Below are 20006 nucleotides of genomic sequence, written 5' to 3' on the forward strand. Positions count from 1 at the left end.
ATACAAGTAGCCTCCACAGTCAACACACATGTGACACATGTTCATATGATCACGTACAATTGTTAAGATCGGTCACAAAAACGGTGGCCATTTTTAGAAAAATGCAAATCCGAACAACGACCTAACCCAACGAAAACAAAAAATGTAACGCGTGCTAACGGGGAGAAAAAGTATTTGCAAAAACAAGACATTGTACTTTTTGTTCATCTTTTTGCCCCTAAAAAAAGAATTTTCGGCCTTACGACGGAACCCGTTAGGAGTTTTTGTACCCAGGGAATGTGGAGTCATTGAGGGGTTTTTATTTCGTTTATTTGGTTTGTTTTTAGGTTTGATTGAGTTTTTATTGGGGGTGAAGATCATCTTGTAAATCATAGGTTCATTCATAAGTTTGCTGGTTTAGCGACCCAAATATGTATCGATCTACACGGCCTACACTACACCCCATGGGTACTTAGATACGACATACGAATCTCCTGAAGGTAAGCAATTGCCCGCCCATTGGCACCTGCAACGCCAGAGAGATTTCAATTACGCTGATGGCCTTTTAGATGGGAGTAAGCTCTTTTCTAAAAGGTTTGAAAGTCGTATCGGTCCGGAAATATAGGCGATAATATATTCCACAGTTTAGCTGTGGAACTGGTGGTATTGGAAGGTTGACATTATTGATAGACAACCTTCAAAACCGCAATATTTAAGTAGTACTACAACTACCTATATAGTAGAATAGTAGCTTAATATGTTAGTCACTAAAAGAGGCTCTTAACGTCGGAAACCTTTATTGCTACGCTTATATAATTAGGGTTTATCAAACGCTACATCAGTAGAATTATTCGCCTACAAACAATCATTATGCATCACCTGTAGCTATTATCGTGTTATCTTAGGACTTACGTGTTTTATTTGATTTCTTGTTCAGGAATTTTTGACCCTTAACGGAAAGAGCCCCGTTAAAGGTTTTTGCTTCTACTGATACTGGGATCTGGATGAGTCTAAAATTTTTATAGATTTTTTATTTGATTACTTGAGTGATATAAGAAATTGAAAAAAATTGTATTGGTTACTTCACATAGTCACCATTTTTTTATTGTGGTACGTTTTTCCTGCATGTGATCCTAGTAGGTACGTTAATCATTTGTTACTTATTAGTTTCGTGTGAAAAAAAAAAAACATAAAACATAGTTTTAGTAATCTGAAGTAGTAGTCACAGGATTTGTTTTTATGTCTCCATAATCTTGTTCCTACAAATACAGCGTTTTATAAACTTTTTATATATTTTTGAATACTTTACTAACGTGAATGTTATTTTATTGTAATAAACAGATAATTTATTTTCTTATCCTGCTACTTTATTATTATGATTTGAATCTGCCAATTAAACTAGCGTTTAGGCGCGTCGACATATATATATTTCTTGAGGGATCTTCACTTTTCAGTATAATGTTCAGTAGAGGATTCCTGCTCCGTCTTTGCATTCAAAAGCTTTGATACGTCGTCTCGTACCTCTGACTCTTATGGAGATTTCTTATACTGCTTATTCTGATTTCATTTGCATTTATTGTACTTAAATAAATACGCATATAAATGATAATTAAAATCATTTTTTTCCTGTAAACCACAACTCATATATTGAAATCAACCCCAAACCAAATTCGCACCTCTGTAAAAACTGTAAACAAGAAAAAACTTTCCAAAAGCAAGTGAAATTTCAAAAAAATCCCAGAAAAACCACCCCTAACATACAACATTCACTTGCGATTCGACTTTTTTCTAAAATCGGGCGCAAGTCTGCGCCGGCGCACGAGGCAGGTAAAAACGGCGCAGGTAGAAAAAATTTTTGGTGTGGATGCGATGAAAAAATGGCTTTGTGCGACCCTTGCTGCCTACGCTTGTCTAGGATTTGTAGTCTTGATACTTGGGATGAGATGCATTAAATTTTAGTGACTTCTTAGGTATATGGGGACGTGGAAAGAGTTATGATGCTTATAGGTTAGTTATGTTATATAGAATTTGAGGATATAGTTTTTATTTGTTAAATTAGTTGCTTAATCATAATAGATAAATAGATATACTTAGGTTATCCGCAGGGAGATTAGTTATTTATTTGAGAGGCTTTTACATAAAGTTATGATTTTTAAGAAGTTTTATTATAAAGAGTATGGGGAGTGTTTTTTTAATACTTATTAATACATACAGCGATTGTACCATCGCCCACATTGTTAATTGTACATCGGTGGACCTTATATCTTTTGTAATAAGGTCCACCGATGTACAGTTAGGAGTGTTGCTGTTTGTACTCGTATATAGCTGAGGGACCATGATTGGTTATGAAATCAGGATTAGTTATATTTAAGAATAACATACATTTTGAACAGCGAGGAAATGCCGCCAGCATCCTTGGTACAATGCCTCAAGGGCCTATTTTAGATTTAAGCTAGTTATTAATTTCGTTTAGTAGTACCTCTGTATATATATTGTATGTAAATTTTGAATCATGTATTGATTAATTCGTATTAAGTTTTAAAACTCATTTATGAAATATAGAAACTGATACAAACACAAGATTCTAGACATCTCCTCGCCCTTTTTTCCTTAGTGATTATAAAGATTACTTACTGCTATAGGTAATATACTCTCCACAAACCAGACTGCCGATCGGGGTCGTAAAAGGTTTAATTTACACTTGCCTATGCAACCACTATTGGCGTTATTAATAAACGCTTGTCGAGCTAACAAGCCTTGATAATCATTTGTTCTTATCATTTTGACATTTGTGTTTCTTCGAAAGGGACCAAAATTGAACAGAGGTTTGCTAAGTTTTATGAATAAAGGGGTATTTATGACTATTCGTAGCAAGCCCCCCTGGTCTTCAGTTGCATTTCCGGATAGCATAGTTGTGGCGTCTCCTCTAGCTGTCACTGCCGAACGTCGTGCCATTAATAATCTATAACAGATGGCGTTAGGGAGCTAGAATGCAATTAGTAAGAGACCTACATCGCGCTTACGAAATTCTAAATGTCAGTTTCTATATATATAACTTCCGACCAACTCTCAGTGGACTTCGGTCCCCAGGCATAACACCCGCCTGGAAAGAGTACTCTCTATTGCCTCTCTACATTCTACATAGTCTTCAGCAAGCATCAAGTCTGTTACAGCGCGCGGGGGTGCGCCCGCCCGCACTCCTGCGCACGCACACACGCGCACGAGATTTATCGCCAACAATGTGGCGACTTGCGAGATTTGAGACCCTTCGCATAGCTGTGCTGTGCCCTTATGCTGTGATGTTTGGAACACTGTTGCCTAGTAGATAACTAAAGTATGTTGTAGTGTGTAGGTACCTGATTCTTTCAACCGTCTGTTTGATTTACTTAGGCTCAATTTTACTAAAAAATAATAAGAATATGTTCTGTAATTTTAGGCACTAAAAGGTAATAGAAATTAGTAGGCTGGACTCTTTGTGATTTTGTACAGCTGTTCTCTTTTACCGTGTTTTATTAGAAGACTGATGCTCCATATACTTAGTCATGTGACTAGTTTGTAGGTCTGACAACTTAAATCGTAGGATAGTTTTACTGAAATTTTGGACTCTTTTAATAGCTCAGCTTTGCCCTTTAACCTTCTAGCACTTAGATGCCATCGGACAGATAGGCGGACAAGGCAAAACTAAATGTTTCAGGTTGACTACGGTACCCTAATTAAAAATACTAATGTATGCCTAGAATTTACAAGTATGTATATTCGGTAACCGGAAATGGGAGAAAATCGTCAAAGATTTGAGGTTTGTATAAACCACATAAGTATTTTTTTTTGTATTTTTTATTTTGCCTGTTGTTTACCTCTGCTTGTATTTCTGTTTTCTTTTGTATTGTCTTCTTTTATTGAGGTGTGCAATAAAGAGTATTTGTATTGTATTGTAATTTATCAATATGTAAAACGTTAATATTATTTATTATAAAATAATATTTACAAACAGCCAAGGAAACACACTATATATCTACAGTTGTAGATGCATAATTGTTTTCCATCGTATTTTCACGGAAACGTACGAGTCTGGGTACAAAAAGTACTGAGGTTGGATGAAGCAGCATGACAAATACGAACGTTTCCGAGAAAGTACGATGGAAAACAATGATGCAATACATCTGTACAACTACAGATATGCAGCGGTAAGTTTCCAAAAAGTTGGAAAAGTTGTCGGAAATTTAAGGCAAATTTTATTAATTTTGGAAATGGAAAATTTTGATTCCTATACAAAAATATGAGAAGTTTGCGAAATGTTTCCAAATGGAAATTTCCCACTTGTGGAAACTTACCAACGATATGTCTGTATTAAAACTATTAAAAAGACCGACATGTTATCAAATAATCGAACTGCTATGTAGTCTCCCTCTTCCTTGTTACTAAATCACGTATGTGTATAAAGCCTCCCATACAAACACGCCGTTTTATGATTTATGATATCACATCATTGTATAACTTGAATAACGCCCAATAGCAGTGGCAAGTGTTACATTAACATTATATATAATGTAATGTCTGTAACGAGTCGTACGGACCGATTTGAGTGACGCGGTACACGAATTGAGGAAGTTTTACTCGTAGTTGTGGTACTTAATGCACGGCGCTATGTGTTACGCTTCTAAAGGGGCCCACAGATTATCAGTTCGCCGGATGATATCAGCCTGTCAGTTAAACGCAAGTTGACAGTTCCGAACCACTGACAGGCTGATATCGTCCGGCGAACTGGTAACCTGTGGGCCCCTTTAACCGCCTATTCAGACGTACACTGACATCAGAATGACATCGAAATGATGTCATTCAGTTATCTTATATAGCATATTATGTATGCCATTATGTGCCGGAATGTACTCGATATAAAAGGTACTCAACTTGTATCGATTTATAACCTGCATTCTTGGAAATAAATGTAATTCTATTTATGTATATTTCAAAACGCGTGTAACTCCCCTAGAGCTTCAAGCACCTATAGGCTGCGGTAACCGCTTAACATCAGGCAAAATGCACGCTTCGTTGCCACCGACATCGTGTAAAAAATATTTTAAATGACGTATTCTTCGATTGTGAGCGTAAGTACAGCATCAATCGAGAGGCACAGACAAACTCTTTTCGCGCCCACACGAAAATAGTGGCGTATTGACACTGGTGATAATGATTCCATGAAAATATGTACTTTAAATACCGTATCCCCGACTTGTGAGCGGGCAGTATCAATCGAGAGGCACAGACAAACTCGTTTCGCGGCCACACGAAAGTCACGGTCATTGCCTAATAGCGCGCATGCGTATTAGCGACCAACTAATGCTCCGGCGCATACTACACTATATCCTACCTACTTATATTATACATAGTATACACTTCTGGATCCCAGAAGCCTGTGTTGTGCTTTTGAATATAGAACTTTGTCTTGTTTAATGAACGTTAAAAATAAATGTTGGATTTGTCCTTTATAAAGTACTCTGGGATTAAGGAGCTTCTGCCCGCAAATTTGTCTACAAAGAATAAGTACTCCAATTTCCCACTTTCACATTAAGTACACCCCCTTTTCACCCCCTTAAGGGATGATTTTCGTGATATAAACTTTCCAAGACTATCTGCCGTATTCGAACTTCAAGATATTCACAAGAGACGACACGTACTAGATCCATTCTAGATACGTTATAGTTTAGATATCAACTAGTTCTCTTTTGCAAAGCAAATAAAGCAAATAAAGTGTAAACCATCTAAAGATAGCAACGATATGACTACTAACATACTCGGATATCTCCCACCCGCCTTAGTATCTTTATTACTGAAGTTGTTTAATGATTGCGTCTTCGCAGGGGTGTACCCTGATCCTCTCAAAATTATTAAAATTCAACCTATCTACAAGGGAAAAGGCGAGATGCATATTCTTAAGAACTTCAGGCCTGTCGCGCTGATACCGATTATCTCCAAAGTCTTTGAGAAATTACTAAGTAAGCGGATTATGAATCACCTTGTAGATAATAACATCCTTAATAAACACCAATACGCGTACCAAGCGGGACGGTCGACGGTGAGCGCGGCGCGCGACTTGAAGGCGCGGGTGCTCGCCCATCTCGACGGAGGGCGGCATGTCGCAGCCGTCTTTTGCGACTTGTCGCGCGCCTTCGAGATGGTTGATCACCAGCTCCTTCTACAAAAAATGTGGTGCTATGGGGTGGGGGGTCACTTTCACAAATTAATTGCGTCGTTTTTAAAAAACCGAGTGCAGCGCACCCACGTCCTAAACTGCAAGTCCAGTCTGGATCCCACAGGCGAGTGTGCCGTGCCCCAGGGATCCACGATTGGTAATTACCTATTCCTGTTGCTTGTTAATGACATCACGGCTGCTAGCTCCGATGCTGAATACGTAACTTACGCAGATGACACTTGCATCATAGTCAGCGATAGTAGTATTGAAAATCTTACGCTAAAACTGACTCATGTTATGACCCAGATATCAAGGTGGTTCCGTGCCAACGGTATGTTGTTAAATGTGGACAAGACCAACTTGATACATTTCCAACTTAGAAAGTCCCAAACAGAGTTAAAAATAAGTATTGACAACACCCCAATACCCCAAGTTGACCAAATTAAATACTTAGGCTTTATTATTGATGCTGGTCTGACGTGGTCAGCCCACATAGACATTATGTGCGACAAGTTATCTTCGGCAGCCTTCGCACTATCGAGACTGGCCCCGACACTTTCAGACGAAAATATGAAAAAAGCATATTACGGCTATTTTCACTCGATATTGATTTATGGTGTCGATCTGTGGGGGACAGCGGCTGATCGCGAGCGAGTGTTCAAGCTCCAAAAGAGAGCAATACGAATAATCGCGGGGAAACCTTACGACCACTCAGCACTGGCCTTATTCATTAAATATAAAATCCTAACTTTACCTAGTGTCTACATTTTAGAAGCATGTAAGTATGTTAGAAGTAATCTCAGCTCGTATAAAACCCGTGAGCAGCAGTCAGGTAGAAGCACGCGCGGGGGAAGTCTGCTTTTGGTCCCGCCCCATACTACCGCTAAAGCCAGGAAATCCGTCGGTGTGTTAGGAGTCAAATTATTCAACGCGTTACCTGCCGACATCAGAGATGCCCCTAGTGACATCACATTTGCTAATAAAATCAAAAAAATATTATTAGAAATGGCCTGTTACACCATCGATGAATTTTTCGATAAAGTGTCATCGATCCACACACAAAATGTAAATATGTAAATTGTAAAGTCCATGTTTGCAGTAGGTATTTTAGTGTGAAATTTATTATTGTCATTTTTTGTCGCTGTGAAATATTGTTAATATAAAACTATTATTTATTGAATTTTTCTGATGTCTACATTGTATGTACTTTGATTTTTAATTTATAATTAATGAATTATGATTGACATATGTATTTTTGACGTGTAATTAATTATCTTTATCAATAAAAATATGAATATGAATATGAATATGAATATGCAGCGCAATTCGGGCAACCAATGTCACTTTTACGTTAGATAGAGTAAGATATCTATTAGATGTGAATTGGATCTCTAAGTCATATCCTGTGGAAATCGTTATCTTGGTGATTTCTAAAAGATGTCTAATAGATGTCTATTTCAAAATCCGAATCTGGCCCTATGTCTTTTCCAGGTACTCTACTCAAACTTGCCATACCAAATTTCGTCAAAATCGGTTCAGTGACACAAAAGTTATTTTCGCACAGTGAGAGACAAATATCACAGATCATTTGTAACAATGCGAATGGGATCTCTTCCAATTAACCTTTGAGCACTTGAAAAAGCTAGAGGTGCAGGCAGATCCACTTTTCCTGCCCATTCCACTGTATTTGCTAAGCACTTCCCTAACTAGTTATTACGCTCAGTTCTGACCAACTATCTCACCCTTCAAATGCTAGTCCAGATTGTCCCACCATCATTGACGAGGTACTGTCTTTAGATTACGCGATTATGCCTTAAACGCTCAGAGACGAGACCAGACCAAGATGTTTCGAGCTTAGCCAAATAGCCACTTTTCTTTGGAGTTAATAGCCAAGCAGTAACATACATATGTATTAGAAAATGCAGAGGATATGTAAAGATATGATAATCGCTTATAGGTAATTCTTGTACAACCTTATCAAGCACCATCATAGCGATATAAAGTAATAGAGAAGTTTCTTCACAAACTATTCTTTAGCATTTTAGATCTAAGCCAGCTTAAGTAACTTGCCTTTTAGCACAACAAAACATCCCAATTTAGCCCAATATTCCAACCTTTTAAGGAAGCTTCAAATAGATCGTATCGTGTAATAACAGACGGCCAAACTGATAATGTATGGGAAGCAAAAACTAAGTACTACAAGTGAATCATACCGCCAAGGCCAGCAAGTACTGGCACACACTTGATTGTTGTTAGTCCTTATTGTCTTAAAAATAAGGTTGATTCTTAGTCACGGTACTGACCAAATCAGTGGCCGTGTTAAGGTGTTATTTTAAGGGAGTAATTAAAGTTATTACGACTGGCAATGATAAAATTTGACCATTTGTCATTTTTGAGATTGATTAAGTAATTTGTGAAGACAAAGACCGAGTTAAATTTATTGAAGAATTAAACGCTAATGATTTTTAAGACGTGTAAGGAATTGAGGAAATTAATAAATACGTGGAAGATAATCGTACACAGATGATCCCCAGAAATAATATGATTCCTTGTTCTGTTCTGGAATGTTTTTAATTATGGTCTATATGGTATATTGTTAAAAGCCTTTCTAACATTTTTTTTAATCTACCTGGATGCGCCATGTGGATATTGGTATTGGTTAAAAATTACTCTCAATGTAGTTCCCTTGCAAATCTTGCAATGTTTTAACTTAAAACATTGCATATGTTAACATAAACACAAGCACGAGAGACGTTTTAAGTAACATCTAATCAAGTTCAGATTATTTAAGTTTGATTTCCGCTTCAAAAGACTCAACAGATGTTCCAAAACAATGACATTCCTAATTGATACAATTTTTATTTTCCGTGGTTTTATTTACAATGATTTAATATGATTTACTTCTATTATGTCACAGTTGATAATAACAATAAAATTGCATTGACTCTAAAGCAAAATGCTATTGTAGCACAAAAATATGTCAGATCAAACAAATCTTTGAAAAGGACACAATTCGTTACTGATTCTAAAATCTTATATCCTGACCCAGTAAAAATGTTAAAAAATACAATTTTGGACAAAAAGGTAAATCTTAAAGCTTCATTGCACAATACATCTGACAATGAAGTAGATCGAAGCAATAAAACTGCAGACAGACGGACAATCGGGGATATGTTGAAGAAACAGGGTGGGTTCTAGGGTTCCGTGACAATGAGGGGCGTAATGCTTTTTAAAAGTTTTTGTCAAAAAAGTGCCCTAAATTTGTAACGGCAGGCATGTGCCCTGATATATCTTCAGGTGACTTTTACTTAAGGCTCCTGTAAAACACATCGATTTTACTTACAAGTGAGAAACGCATGATTATATTTTAATTTTGGCTGTAGATAGCAATTATGTAATAATAATAAATACTTTAGGCAGGTATTTATTTTAATCAGCATTTTTTGTACACAATGGCTGGATAGAAGTTAGTACAAACATTTGTAATGTATTGTAACTTAATCATGTACATTTGAATTGTAATCCGGATTTGCAGTCGTATTAGTTAGAAATATTCATTTTTATAAAATCATGAAAAAATAAAATTTTAAAAGTGGAAAAATTACTGTCTTGGGTGAGACTTGAACTCACGACCCCTGGATGTGAGTTCAAGTCTCACCCAAGACAGTAACTTTTCCACTTTTAAAATTTATTCTAAGATTAATAGCATCGTTCGCAGACGTTTCTGCTTGTTAAAAATTAAAATCATGAAATAAAAGTCTCTTTATCGACGACCAATAATCCATATTTATCTATTATTATGGTTGTTATTTGGCTCCAAAATTAAAATTAAGCAACTCAAAAAGAATAAGCACTAGGTATGTAATCTTAGCTTTCGTGCTATTCCACAATTTGTTCTAAAATCTAAATCGTCCTCCAGCCACCAATATTTCCGTTTAAAAACGAACCCTAAAAAAACTGCATTACTACATCGTGGGAGACTTTTTTTTGTAAATAAAACTTCTCTTTTTACTCCAAAAGGGGAGGTTTTTTCTTTGTAGTGGCTCAGGTGGCTCGCATGAATAGCACAGATTTTAGCCATAAAATATGGCACGGGATCGAGCTTTACAATTTTATGAAATAAATTGCGTCACTTGAAATCATTATGGCGGTTGGAGGAAATTGCCATGACTTGTTCTTTATGATTTATATATTTTTTGTGGCAAGCATTAAAGTGATTAGGACCGAAATTCGGCTTAGTATTAATTTAATCCTCAGTTAATAATTTTATAGCCTAAAATAAAATATCAGGTGATTAAAGTAAAGCCTATAATATCAAGAATAACTTAAGCAACACCAGGCTTGAGAAAGCTCCATTAAGTTAAGACATGACTTATTAAAGAAATTAAAAACTCATTATCTACTTTACATACATATTAATATTAAGCACATCGCAAGTACTTTGAAACACTAGTATGTTTCGAAGAATAAACACGATTTTAAATTAAAGTCAGTGCAAAGGCATAAATTTAAACCTGATCTCCTAACATCTGCACTGCATTAACCATCTTTTGTTAAAGTTTAAAATCTTTAAAACTATGGTCGGCGCCGCAGGATCACTAATTCTAATAAATTCCAAAACTACGGGAAACGCACATTTTTCGTATACGCCATAGCAAAATTCTCTAGAGCCCCTAATCACAAAATGATTGCTATAAACTCCGAAAACGCCAAGCAAAAGTCAATCTTAACTGAAAGGCAAAGGAATTTAAATGGGACAACTAATTATGGTACTTTAAGTATTAAGATTTAAGGGATGCTTTTCAAGATGTTGCTGTAGATAATTTAGAGCCAAACGAAACAAGTCACTTTAACAACAATGAAAAAGAAGCTCTAGTACTTAACAATAAGGTTGAAGATGGGTTGATTGTGTAAAGTGATATAGGACGGGATAAAGATAAGGGATGCTGGCAGGTAGAGAAATTTGAACATTTTGAGGGATGAAGAAAAAATAAGGGTCTATGATACAAAAGATGGTGTCGGCGTCATGCTGGGAACCGATGCGGCGGATGCAGTTTTAGATTCTACTCAAGATTTCAGAAATGACGAGACAGTTAATTAGATATGACCAGTTGCATTGATTTTTGAAAAGATATATCGTATCGTATCGTTAACGTTGACTCATAAAGTTGAAGCTTTAATTATTGACCCCAGACAGAGGTCTAGAAAAAGTTAAAACTGGTACCCAAGAAACCTATTTTCACGATAATTATTTATTTCATTAATATTAAATAGTTATTGGGTGCATTTTAGTCACAAAGTGAACTGAGCACATTATATCTACTTAGCCAGGTTTTTTACACAATTTTTTAACCTGCCATATTCTCTATAAGAAAGAATCAGTCAAATTTTAATAAAAACATCTGCATAAAACAATCTATTCTGAATAAATACTGGCCGAAAAGATCTTCATCGGAACACATTGCCACAATAAAGCCTAAAAAATACACATAACACTTTCAACTTTATGGCTAGTAACTAAAGTATAATTTCGAATGTTTATAAAATGGAAATTAAGAAAAAAACAGGCGCCCACATCTTCCGACAGGAAAAGGAACTTATTTGATTATAATAAACATTAGGTTGATTCAAAATAAAAAATAAACCAGGTGCATAGACAAGAAGCTTTGTTTTTTAAAGCCCATACTATTGTTTGGTTAGTAATAAAAGTTGTATGAAAACCCCTTTTGAATGCAAAAAATGAGTTTTTTGACCACCCATGTTTTTTGGTCGGTAGCTAAAAGACTTTTTGTTGTCCTGTAAAAAAGGTGTAATTTTAAAAGTGAAAGTGCAACTTTTTGTTGACTAAGGAGTTATAAAATTATGTCGGCTTCCTTATACTCTATTTTATGTTTTATTAAGGGTAACTATAATAATAAAACATAATAATTATAAGTCCTGTAAAATTATACAAGAATAAACCTTATTTTACAAAATATCAATCTTACAACTTAGTTTAGTTTTAGTATATGTTAGTCAGTAAGCTAGATTAGTTAGTAGATTTATGAATATATTGTATTGAAAATGATTGTATTGACATAATATCTTACAACGTATTTATTGAAAAAGTATTGGAATACTAAAGTGCGGCTTCCAAGCTGGAGTTCGTAGGTTCGAACTAGATCCAATAAATTTTTCGTATGGTCTTTGGAACTTATATACGAAATATAATTTAATATTTAACTGTTACTTTTCGGGAAAGTATTGTAATGAAATATGCATACAGCTGTGCATAAATTCCAAGGTCTGGGTAAGTCCCCAATCCGTATTGAGTTAAGATAAGGTCTGCCTATAGCCCAAGCCCACTTGTATATGTCGGCGGCCGATCGTAAGATCAGGCATTTCGTGAAATTCCTAGGCATATCGTGAAACGTGAAAATCTTTGACCCGTTCCCTGAGTCGACGGAGCCCCGCTACGCGGGGCTCCTATTTCTGGGCAGTTTGCCCTTCGGGCATCTGAAGCAAGCAACCTAACGAACCTATCTTACTTATGTATTGGTTTAATGTGACTATCGTCAAAACATTACACAGGAACATTACGATCTGCCTGATCTTACGATCGGCCTACGACATATATAAGATGATGACTGTGCCCAACAGTGGACAGGCCCGGATTTAGAGACCAAGGGCCCCTAGGCAAATGGTATGGCACTTAGAATTTAGGGGGGGGGGGGTTTTCTCCATCTCAAAACCAGCTAGGTTGGCCTAGGAGAAAATCCGGCCCTGGCAGTAGAGCGTATAAAGTACGTATGGATGAGGCTACCTAAGTTTAGGCTATACTTAGACCTTAACTCCTAAAGTATGAATCTGACATGGACCTGTTTTCGACTACCAGTCTTATACTAAAAATAAAACAGCAAACTAATTACAATCGGTAATAAACATGACTTCACCGGCGAAAAACTTAAACATTTTCAAGAGACAATTTGAAAAATCGTCTTACTCTGTAGAACCAGTCCCGAATCCGGTTCAGAACATTTGCGTGATGGATCACCGGCCACTCGCACGCTCCTCCCCTCCTACTACTTCACCCCCTCTAACCAACTTACACGACCATATTACCATTCACATTATCCACCGACGCGTTTTCACCACGAAAAATTTTTTGACGCAATCAAAAGCAGCGGTGGTGGAGGTGCAGCGATTTTAAATGTTCAAGGAAATTTTAAATTATGATTATAGTGACGAGCTATAGATCGTGTAGATCAAAATGGCGGACTCCCAAAATACAGGTTTTGTGATGATGGAACACGTAGGAAATTAGTTGCACACGTCAGTTGCTAGCTCATGTTATAACGATTTGTAGCTTTGGTTTTATCTTTTGAGTCGAGCAAGATGTATCTATACATTATTGAGAGCCTTTGAATTAATGCTATCTATTTTTCAATTTTAAGACCTCTAACAAATTTAAAAAAATCATAAACTTTTTAATTTTATTTTTAAATCAGATATAATCAAGACCCTAGTACAACACCTGTGGGAACACTTGATCATGCACAATTTGAATAAAAATAATGAATTATATTTGATAAAACATTCTTATCGTACATCCGACTTCCGTCCCTAAGCAGGTGAATTGGCATCAAAAAACCTTTTCATTCAATTGTTGTCAAACCCTTGCACAGAGTAAAAAACGTCAACATGTTTTAGACGAGTAAAAAATCATAGTTTCAAGGACATTTCTTATTCAATTTTTAACGCAACCCTAATTTTAGAAAACAAAAGTGTCAAAAAAGTTTTTACAGCAAAAAGTTAGTGCAAACAAGTGTTTGCATTAGCTCCTTGTTTTTCAAACATAATGAACAAATGGAATTATAGGAAAAAATGATAAAAACGAAAACCGGGAGGCCATTTTTTATCACGTTGTGCTTTTCGGTAAAATCGAAAGTTTATTACAAAACTTTATTACTAGTGCAATAAAAAGGTCGCTATCTTCTCCTTTTGTATCTTCTCTTTACTGATTAACCGATTTGTATGAGACTACAGAGGTCGGTGTTTTAGAAGCACATTTTATTACTCCTTGTCAGTAGTATTGTATTGTTTCAATGGAATATTGTTTCGAGAATGGAATGAAACGATATTAATTCTTATTATCGTAAAGTCCCTCGGGTCTCGTGTCGTAAGTTTCAAGTCGTGGTTATTTGCAAATCAGTGCATACTACTACTAATAGTATAATATATTTTGATTGTTTATTAAAGTACATAGTAGGTATATACTGCAGTTTCTTATAATTATTGTTTATCATTAGGAGATATTATTATAAAAAATATCGAAACTCAATGTAAGTAATGTAGGTAAATCAATATAAAAATGCATTTAAAAATTCTACAAATATTCTAAAAAAACTAAATTAAGCATCAATTTTGTTTTTCGTTTATTTTTATTTCCTATTAAACCGAACTTTTCAAACAAATTTGTACCTTTATCTTTATACTTTCAGTATAAAACTTATTATAGTTCTTTATTATGCAACAAAAAATAATCTCAAAATAAAATATGCCGATACGAAATCCCCTTTTTAGGGCTTTAATCTCCGATGTCCGCGTATCCCTGACCACGGTCACTGGCTGAACATCTGCCGGCTCCCTCCATACATACATACAAACATACATACAATGAACATCGATCGTGTGTCACTGCCCTTATTAGCTTCTATTGCGGGCTTAATGATATCTATGAATATTTAAATTGGTTTATTTGTATTGGTATTAAAATTATCGTGGTATTTATTGTCCTTTGATTTTTTTTGGTTTTGTATTTTTTTTTTCTTGTTGAAGTATGGACATGTTTAGTAATTTTATGAATGTAATAATATTACATAGGTATTGTAATATTAATATACTTAATCAAATTATAAAAAATACTATTAATGCACGATTAGACTAAACTGACAAAATGCTTAGTAAATATCTGTGTTTTTACCTATCCTCCTAAGGCCCAAGGTTCTACCTATAGTACTTATTCAGTTCAATGAAATTTAAATCATATTCGATTGGAACAGAGTTGCTTTTGCTTTTGTTTCGTTCAGTTTTTGAACAACGCAAAATCAACTCTATTTTCTACATAGTAGGTTCAAATTTCTGTGGCAGATTTTTCATTTGTATGGCTGGGCCTTAGGAGGCTATGTATGCATAGAAGGTACACATTTTAATGCCTATATTCTTGCATTATGGCGTTAACAGAATTAGATAAATGTTTAATAAAGTTGTTCCTAGCTAATTTTGATATTGTGGGTAGGTTGTTATTGTTTTCTTTCTGAGTAAATATGTGTGCAGTTTTTTTTTTACTTAAGTGAGTGACAATGTTTTCCACGCAAAATGCATTGGGTTTAGTTTTTTTTTTTAATTATCAAGCAACTATGGATACTGGGTAAGAAACCATCAGTATTTTTTGTGATTCGTCGTCGATATTGGTTCGATCTCCAAAGCAGGCGATTTCACTTGCAAATTCCCGACACCGGTTCCCTTGCATACAATTAGACTCCCTCATTTGCGCCGTGGACACCCCGCTTTAATCAATAACTTCTTTTTCGCGGCCTTCGCCTTTTTTCTCGGCGCGATGCCACTCGCGCACCTCGATATGTGTCAATCGGCGTTTATTCACCAATTTACGATTTCACAAAAAGCACCGCAAAAAAGCCAAAAGCTCGGCCAAAAAATAGTCTACCATGCATCTCGTATCTTGTAGCCATTTTAATTATTATTTAATACCGGGGGACGAGCACGTGGCGTGCACCCCGTCTCGCTTCCTCTTGTGCGTCGCGCCCCGCCGGCGTCGCGCCGTCCTTCTTCCACTGGGCCCACTTACACACATAAAAATGGTGAATAATAAAAAAATGTGTACACATTTTTTTCGCTTAAACCGCGGCGTGGCTGTGTGCGTGCGGCTCGCGAGCGACCGGGACAGCGCTAGCGCGGCGAGCGGCGCCGCCGATCCCCACTCCATTTTTTTTAAGCTCGCGTCTTTCGTTGTTAGCGTCCGTGTGATTTTTTTCATTTTATGTGTTAGTGTACCCCTCGCGCGGTAGTTCACTTTTTCTACTATAGATCTGAATTTCAGTCTCGTTTTTGCCGCGCTGGTCTGAGGCGGCGAGTTGCATTCGTCAGCGCTGGCCTGCATCAAGCAAGCAAGCTCCGAGCACATGTCCAAAGCACACGCGAATCCCTGAGTGCGAGAGGGACGCCCTCACCACATGTGGTCTCCACAACTATACACCTATAGCACACTAAAATATTGAGCACAAAAAATCTGGTAATTTTGATCCTAGTAACGACGCCGCATTCATAATTGTGCCGCAGGGTCAAGAGCACGGCACGTTTTTTCGGCCGGCATTTTTTTCCGGATTTTATTTTTAATGTTTTTCGTGTTTTTGAGAATTTTTGGCGACGAAGCCTTGGACTGCCTTGCCGTGTTGTGACATAGTGTTTACCTTTATTATGTGATATAAAATAAGTGACATTTAGATAGGAACAAACTGTGATTTTAAAATGGTGATAATTGGTGTATGAGGACTTGGACAGTGACAGGTATGGATTTTTTCTTTTTTAATTAAAGGGGGATGGACTCCTTGCCGGCTCCCCCTGGGAGGGTAAGAGGGTAACTTTATGTAAGATCCCTCGTTCGCAGACGACCTTGGATGCCCGACTATAAATACGGAAATATTTTTGGACAGTGTGCCGCGATGTTATTTTTAAATTAACTTTTATTGCAGTATGAAGCTTAACGATCGCGAGGAAGATTGTTTTGTTTATGTTTAGTTTACTACTTATTATTTTTATAAAAAATATCAAGGAATCCACTCCCAAAAAAATATAAATTTCTATTTTTTGTCTGTAATGTTGTCTTTTTCAAATTTATCTTAAAGTGACCATAGAGAATTAGTTTTTTTACGCAATTCGCGCCATGGCAAAAGTTTTTGCCACCTAACCTTGTATTGCACGGTCCACTAGGTATGAAATATCGTAAGCCAGTTATGAAGTGTCACCAACCGGCACAAAAAGTGCGTGGAACACAGTTTTTGTACAAAAAATGCTCTTGACACGACTACGAATATTTGAAAAAATGCCCCAATTTAAATATTTATTGGTTGTTGCTTTGATCTGTAAACGTTTTTATATGGAATATCAATATAAAAATCGATTGTTTAACTTGAATTTACATTGTAGTCAAAATATTAAACAATAATAAATAAAAATAACACAAAAATAAAAACATGTTATTAATAATTGCCATACGTAAATTTGTAAATTTTATATTTTTTTTTTGCATAAAATATTTTACTAGACTACCTAATCAGTCAGCAAACCTGCTTCAATCAAGAGCATCAGATTTTTTTATACTCACAAAAAATCCTTAAAACAAATAATCGTCATTTTTACTACACGATCCTTAAAGAATAATAAATCTCCTGTTATTAAATCCATCAAAAATTCAATAAAACCATCATCATCAAAACTGTCATCTTTAAACTCCGTCAAAGCGTGTCCAGAGTTCGATAGGTAAGTTCGGATAGTTAACAAAAACCTAATTACCGGCCGAACCACTTCCTTGCCCCGAACGAGTATTATGATTACGAATCTTGAAGTCGATCAACCGTGGGGCCCTATACAAACTTTACTTCAACAACTCCTCCATACACCCCTATAGCTTTATCAGTAAGAACCATATTTGCTTGGAGATTGGTAGCATCAACGGCAAAATGTTCTTGTTCTTTGTACGCGCAATTATATCTTTGACAGCCGTGTATGCCGGTCTCTACACGTACACTTGCCGGCACAAGTGTAATTAGACGTACTACCGAAGCGTACCAATGGACTTAATCTGTTTTAACATTTATTACATTCTGAATGTGTGATTTAGCTTTTATGGTCTCAAAAAGGTTGTTAGGAGCTGCTAATTCTATATCAATTAGACAAATCCCATTAGTAAAAAAAAATGATTTGTGGAGAGAACTAATTGAAATTTCAGATACGTTGGTAGGTTTAAAAGCAGATGAGATAAAAATCGTTGTTGATTGTAAGCGCGCCTGTACGCCGCATGACTATCGAAGCCTTATTCGATGCGGCATGTGGGCTAGGGGCTAGATCATTGACACAGCCTACACGGCGGCTCTCGTCACCTGCTTGCCACACAAAAAAAACACCGGCTTTTTTTCACTCGTCAAATCTAGTTTTAAATGACTGAGCTTAAAGCAATTGATAAATTCATGCCCGATTGTACACTGATGTTGATAAAAGACAACATTTCAGACAAAGCAATTAGCATTCTTTTAAATTTTGGTTTATTGTTCTTCCAGCCAAATCTCAACGGAGGATCTCGAAATATTCCATGACACCCAAAAAGCGTAGAATACGAAGACAGAAACCGTATATTTTTGTAAGATAGTGCCAAATAACCACTCGATCGAACGATCGAAACGATATTATACTTTATATTTAGATAGACATTTTTAATTGCCAAGATGATGGAAGGAAGGACAATCGACTACAGGCCGGACGGGGGCGGTCTGGACTACCACAACTCGCCTCTGATGGCCGAGATACCCATAGACAACTACTCCCACATACACAGGAGCATAGAACACCTGAGATCCATAGGGGTCCCTCCGCCCTTAGACCACCACCGCCATCTCGCTACCAACCTCACAGACTTGAGACGATACGAACACCCCGACGAAATGCCTGAAATGAAGCCGTCCGTATTAAGACTATCCGAATTTAAAAGTGGTTTGCAAGACATAAGGATACACAACGATCAGGAGAACGAGGTGCAGCGACAGATGACGCCGCACGACGACGGGCCCAAAGGATACAGCGCACCCTCCACTCCCCTTTCCGAAAACGGAGGACATAGCATCCAGGAGGAAAAGGTCAGAGTTTTTGCTTTAATAATGATTGGATCAGCATCCTTGAAGGCTTCGGAAGTCTTCAACGTTACCTGACGTCATGACGCCTGGTAATATTCGGTGGTTTAACACATTGTTCGGGGATCATTATACAGAATCACGATGCACGAGTTTGTTCCGCGTAGCTATTAATCTCGAGATGATTCTTACGCTCATCAAATTAAGCTTTAATTTGAGTTATCATGCCGTTGGCGGTTTGATCTCTCGACTTTATCTGACTAATTTTGTTTCCACGCTAAGTCGTATACGGATTTTCAACTAAATCAACATGAATATTATCTTTAGCTCTGTATCTTAATTGTATATAATTATTTATTCTGACAAGAGTGCCTTAAACATGCGCAGGGGCAGTTTAACGTGTTCTTGTTGGAGAGCTCTTAAATAAATAAATTCTTCAATACGTATTTGGGTTTCTAAGTACGCCTATTCAATAAGATGTTTGCGTAGCAATCCTTGACACTTCCCTGTTCATGCGGTAAATTTTTAATAGCGCCTCTCAAACGCTTTTGGTTCAAGTGCCATTTTTACATAGATTTATTTCCTTTCAACTCCAAAAAGCCGTGACGCGAATCTTATTAGCATAAGCCCGTAAAAGTATTTATTTCTATTTACAGTGGTTTTCAAGATTCCAATTGGGAATTACTCTGATACGCCATTTTTCTTACCATCCGACGTTTCTTATAAGTCTGTACTGCCTTATTTAAGGTAATAAGACTTCCTTCTAATTATAAATTAGAGTTCAATAAATTTAGACGTTCATGTTCATGTTCAAATGATGGATCGCTTTATCATGTTTAATAAATTATTCATCAACGCTTGATTAGAAGCGGATTTTTTTCTTTACGACATTACGACTTACAAGTACTTCAAATTCAGTGATTCCACTGATTTTA

The 20006-nt window shown here is 36.5% G+C and overlaps 1 protein-coding gene across 6 annotated transcripts in view; it reads left to right on the top strand.

The window, feature by feature from the left end:
• The window catches only part of LOC134801564 (zinc finger protein rotund-like), a 197697-nt gene that overhangs the window by 141960 nt on the left and 35731 nt on the right, over window positions 1–20006 (top strand). The window contains exons 1-2 of one of the 6 annotated variants that reach the window (XM_063774178.1): window positions 16472–16735; window positions 18505–19077. The exons of the other annotated variants lie outside the window; for them this stretch is intronic. Of the exons in view, the coding sequence (XP_063630248.1) occupies window positions 18670–19077 (408 nt within the window). The 5' untranslated portion in view covers window positions 16472–16735; window positions 18505–18669. Of the gene's footprint in view, window positions 1–16471; window positions 16736–18504; window positions 19078–20006 lie in introns of those variants that run through there. 6 annotated transcript variants of the gene reach the window in all.

This window comes from Cydia splendana, chromosome 22 (assembly GCF_910591565.1).
Source record: "Cydia splendana chromosome 22, ilCydSple1.2, whole genome shotgun sequence".
Lineage (NCBI taxonomy): Eukaryota > Metazoa > Arthropoda > Insecta > Lepidoptera > Tortricidae > Cydia > Cydia splendana.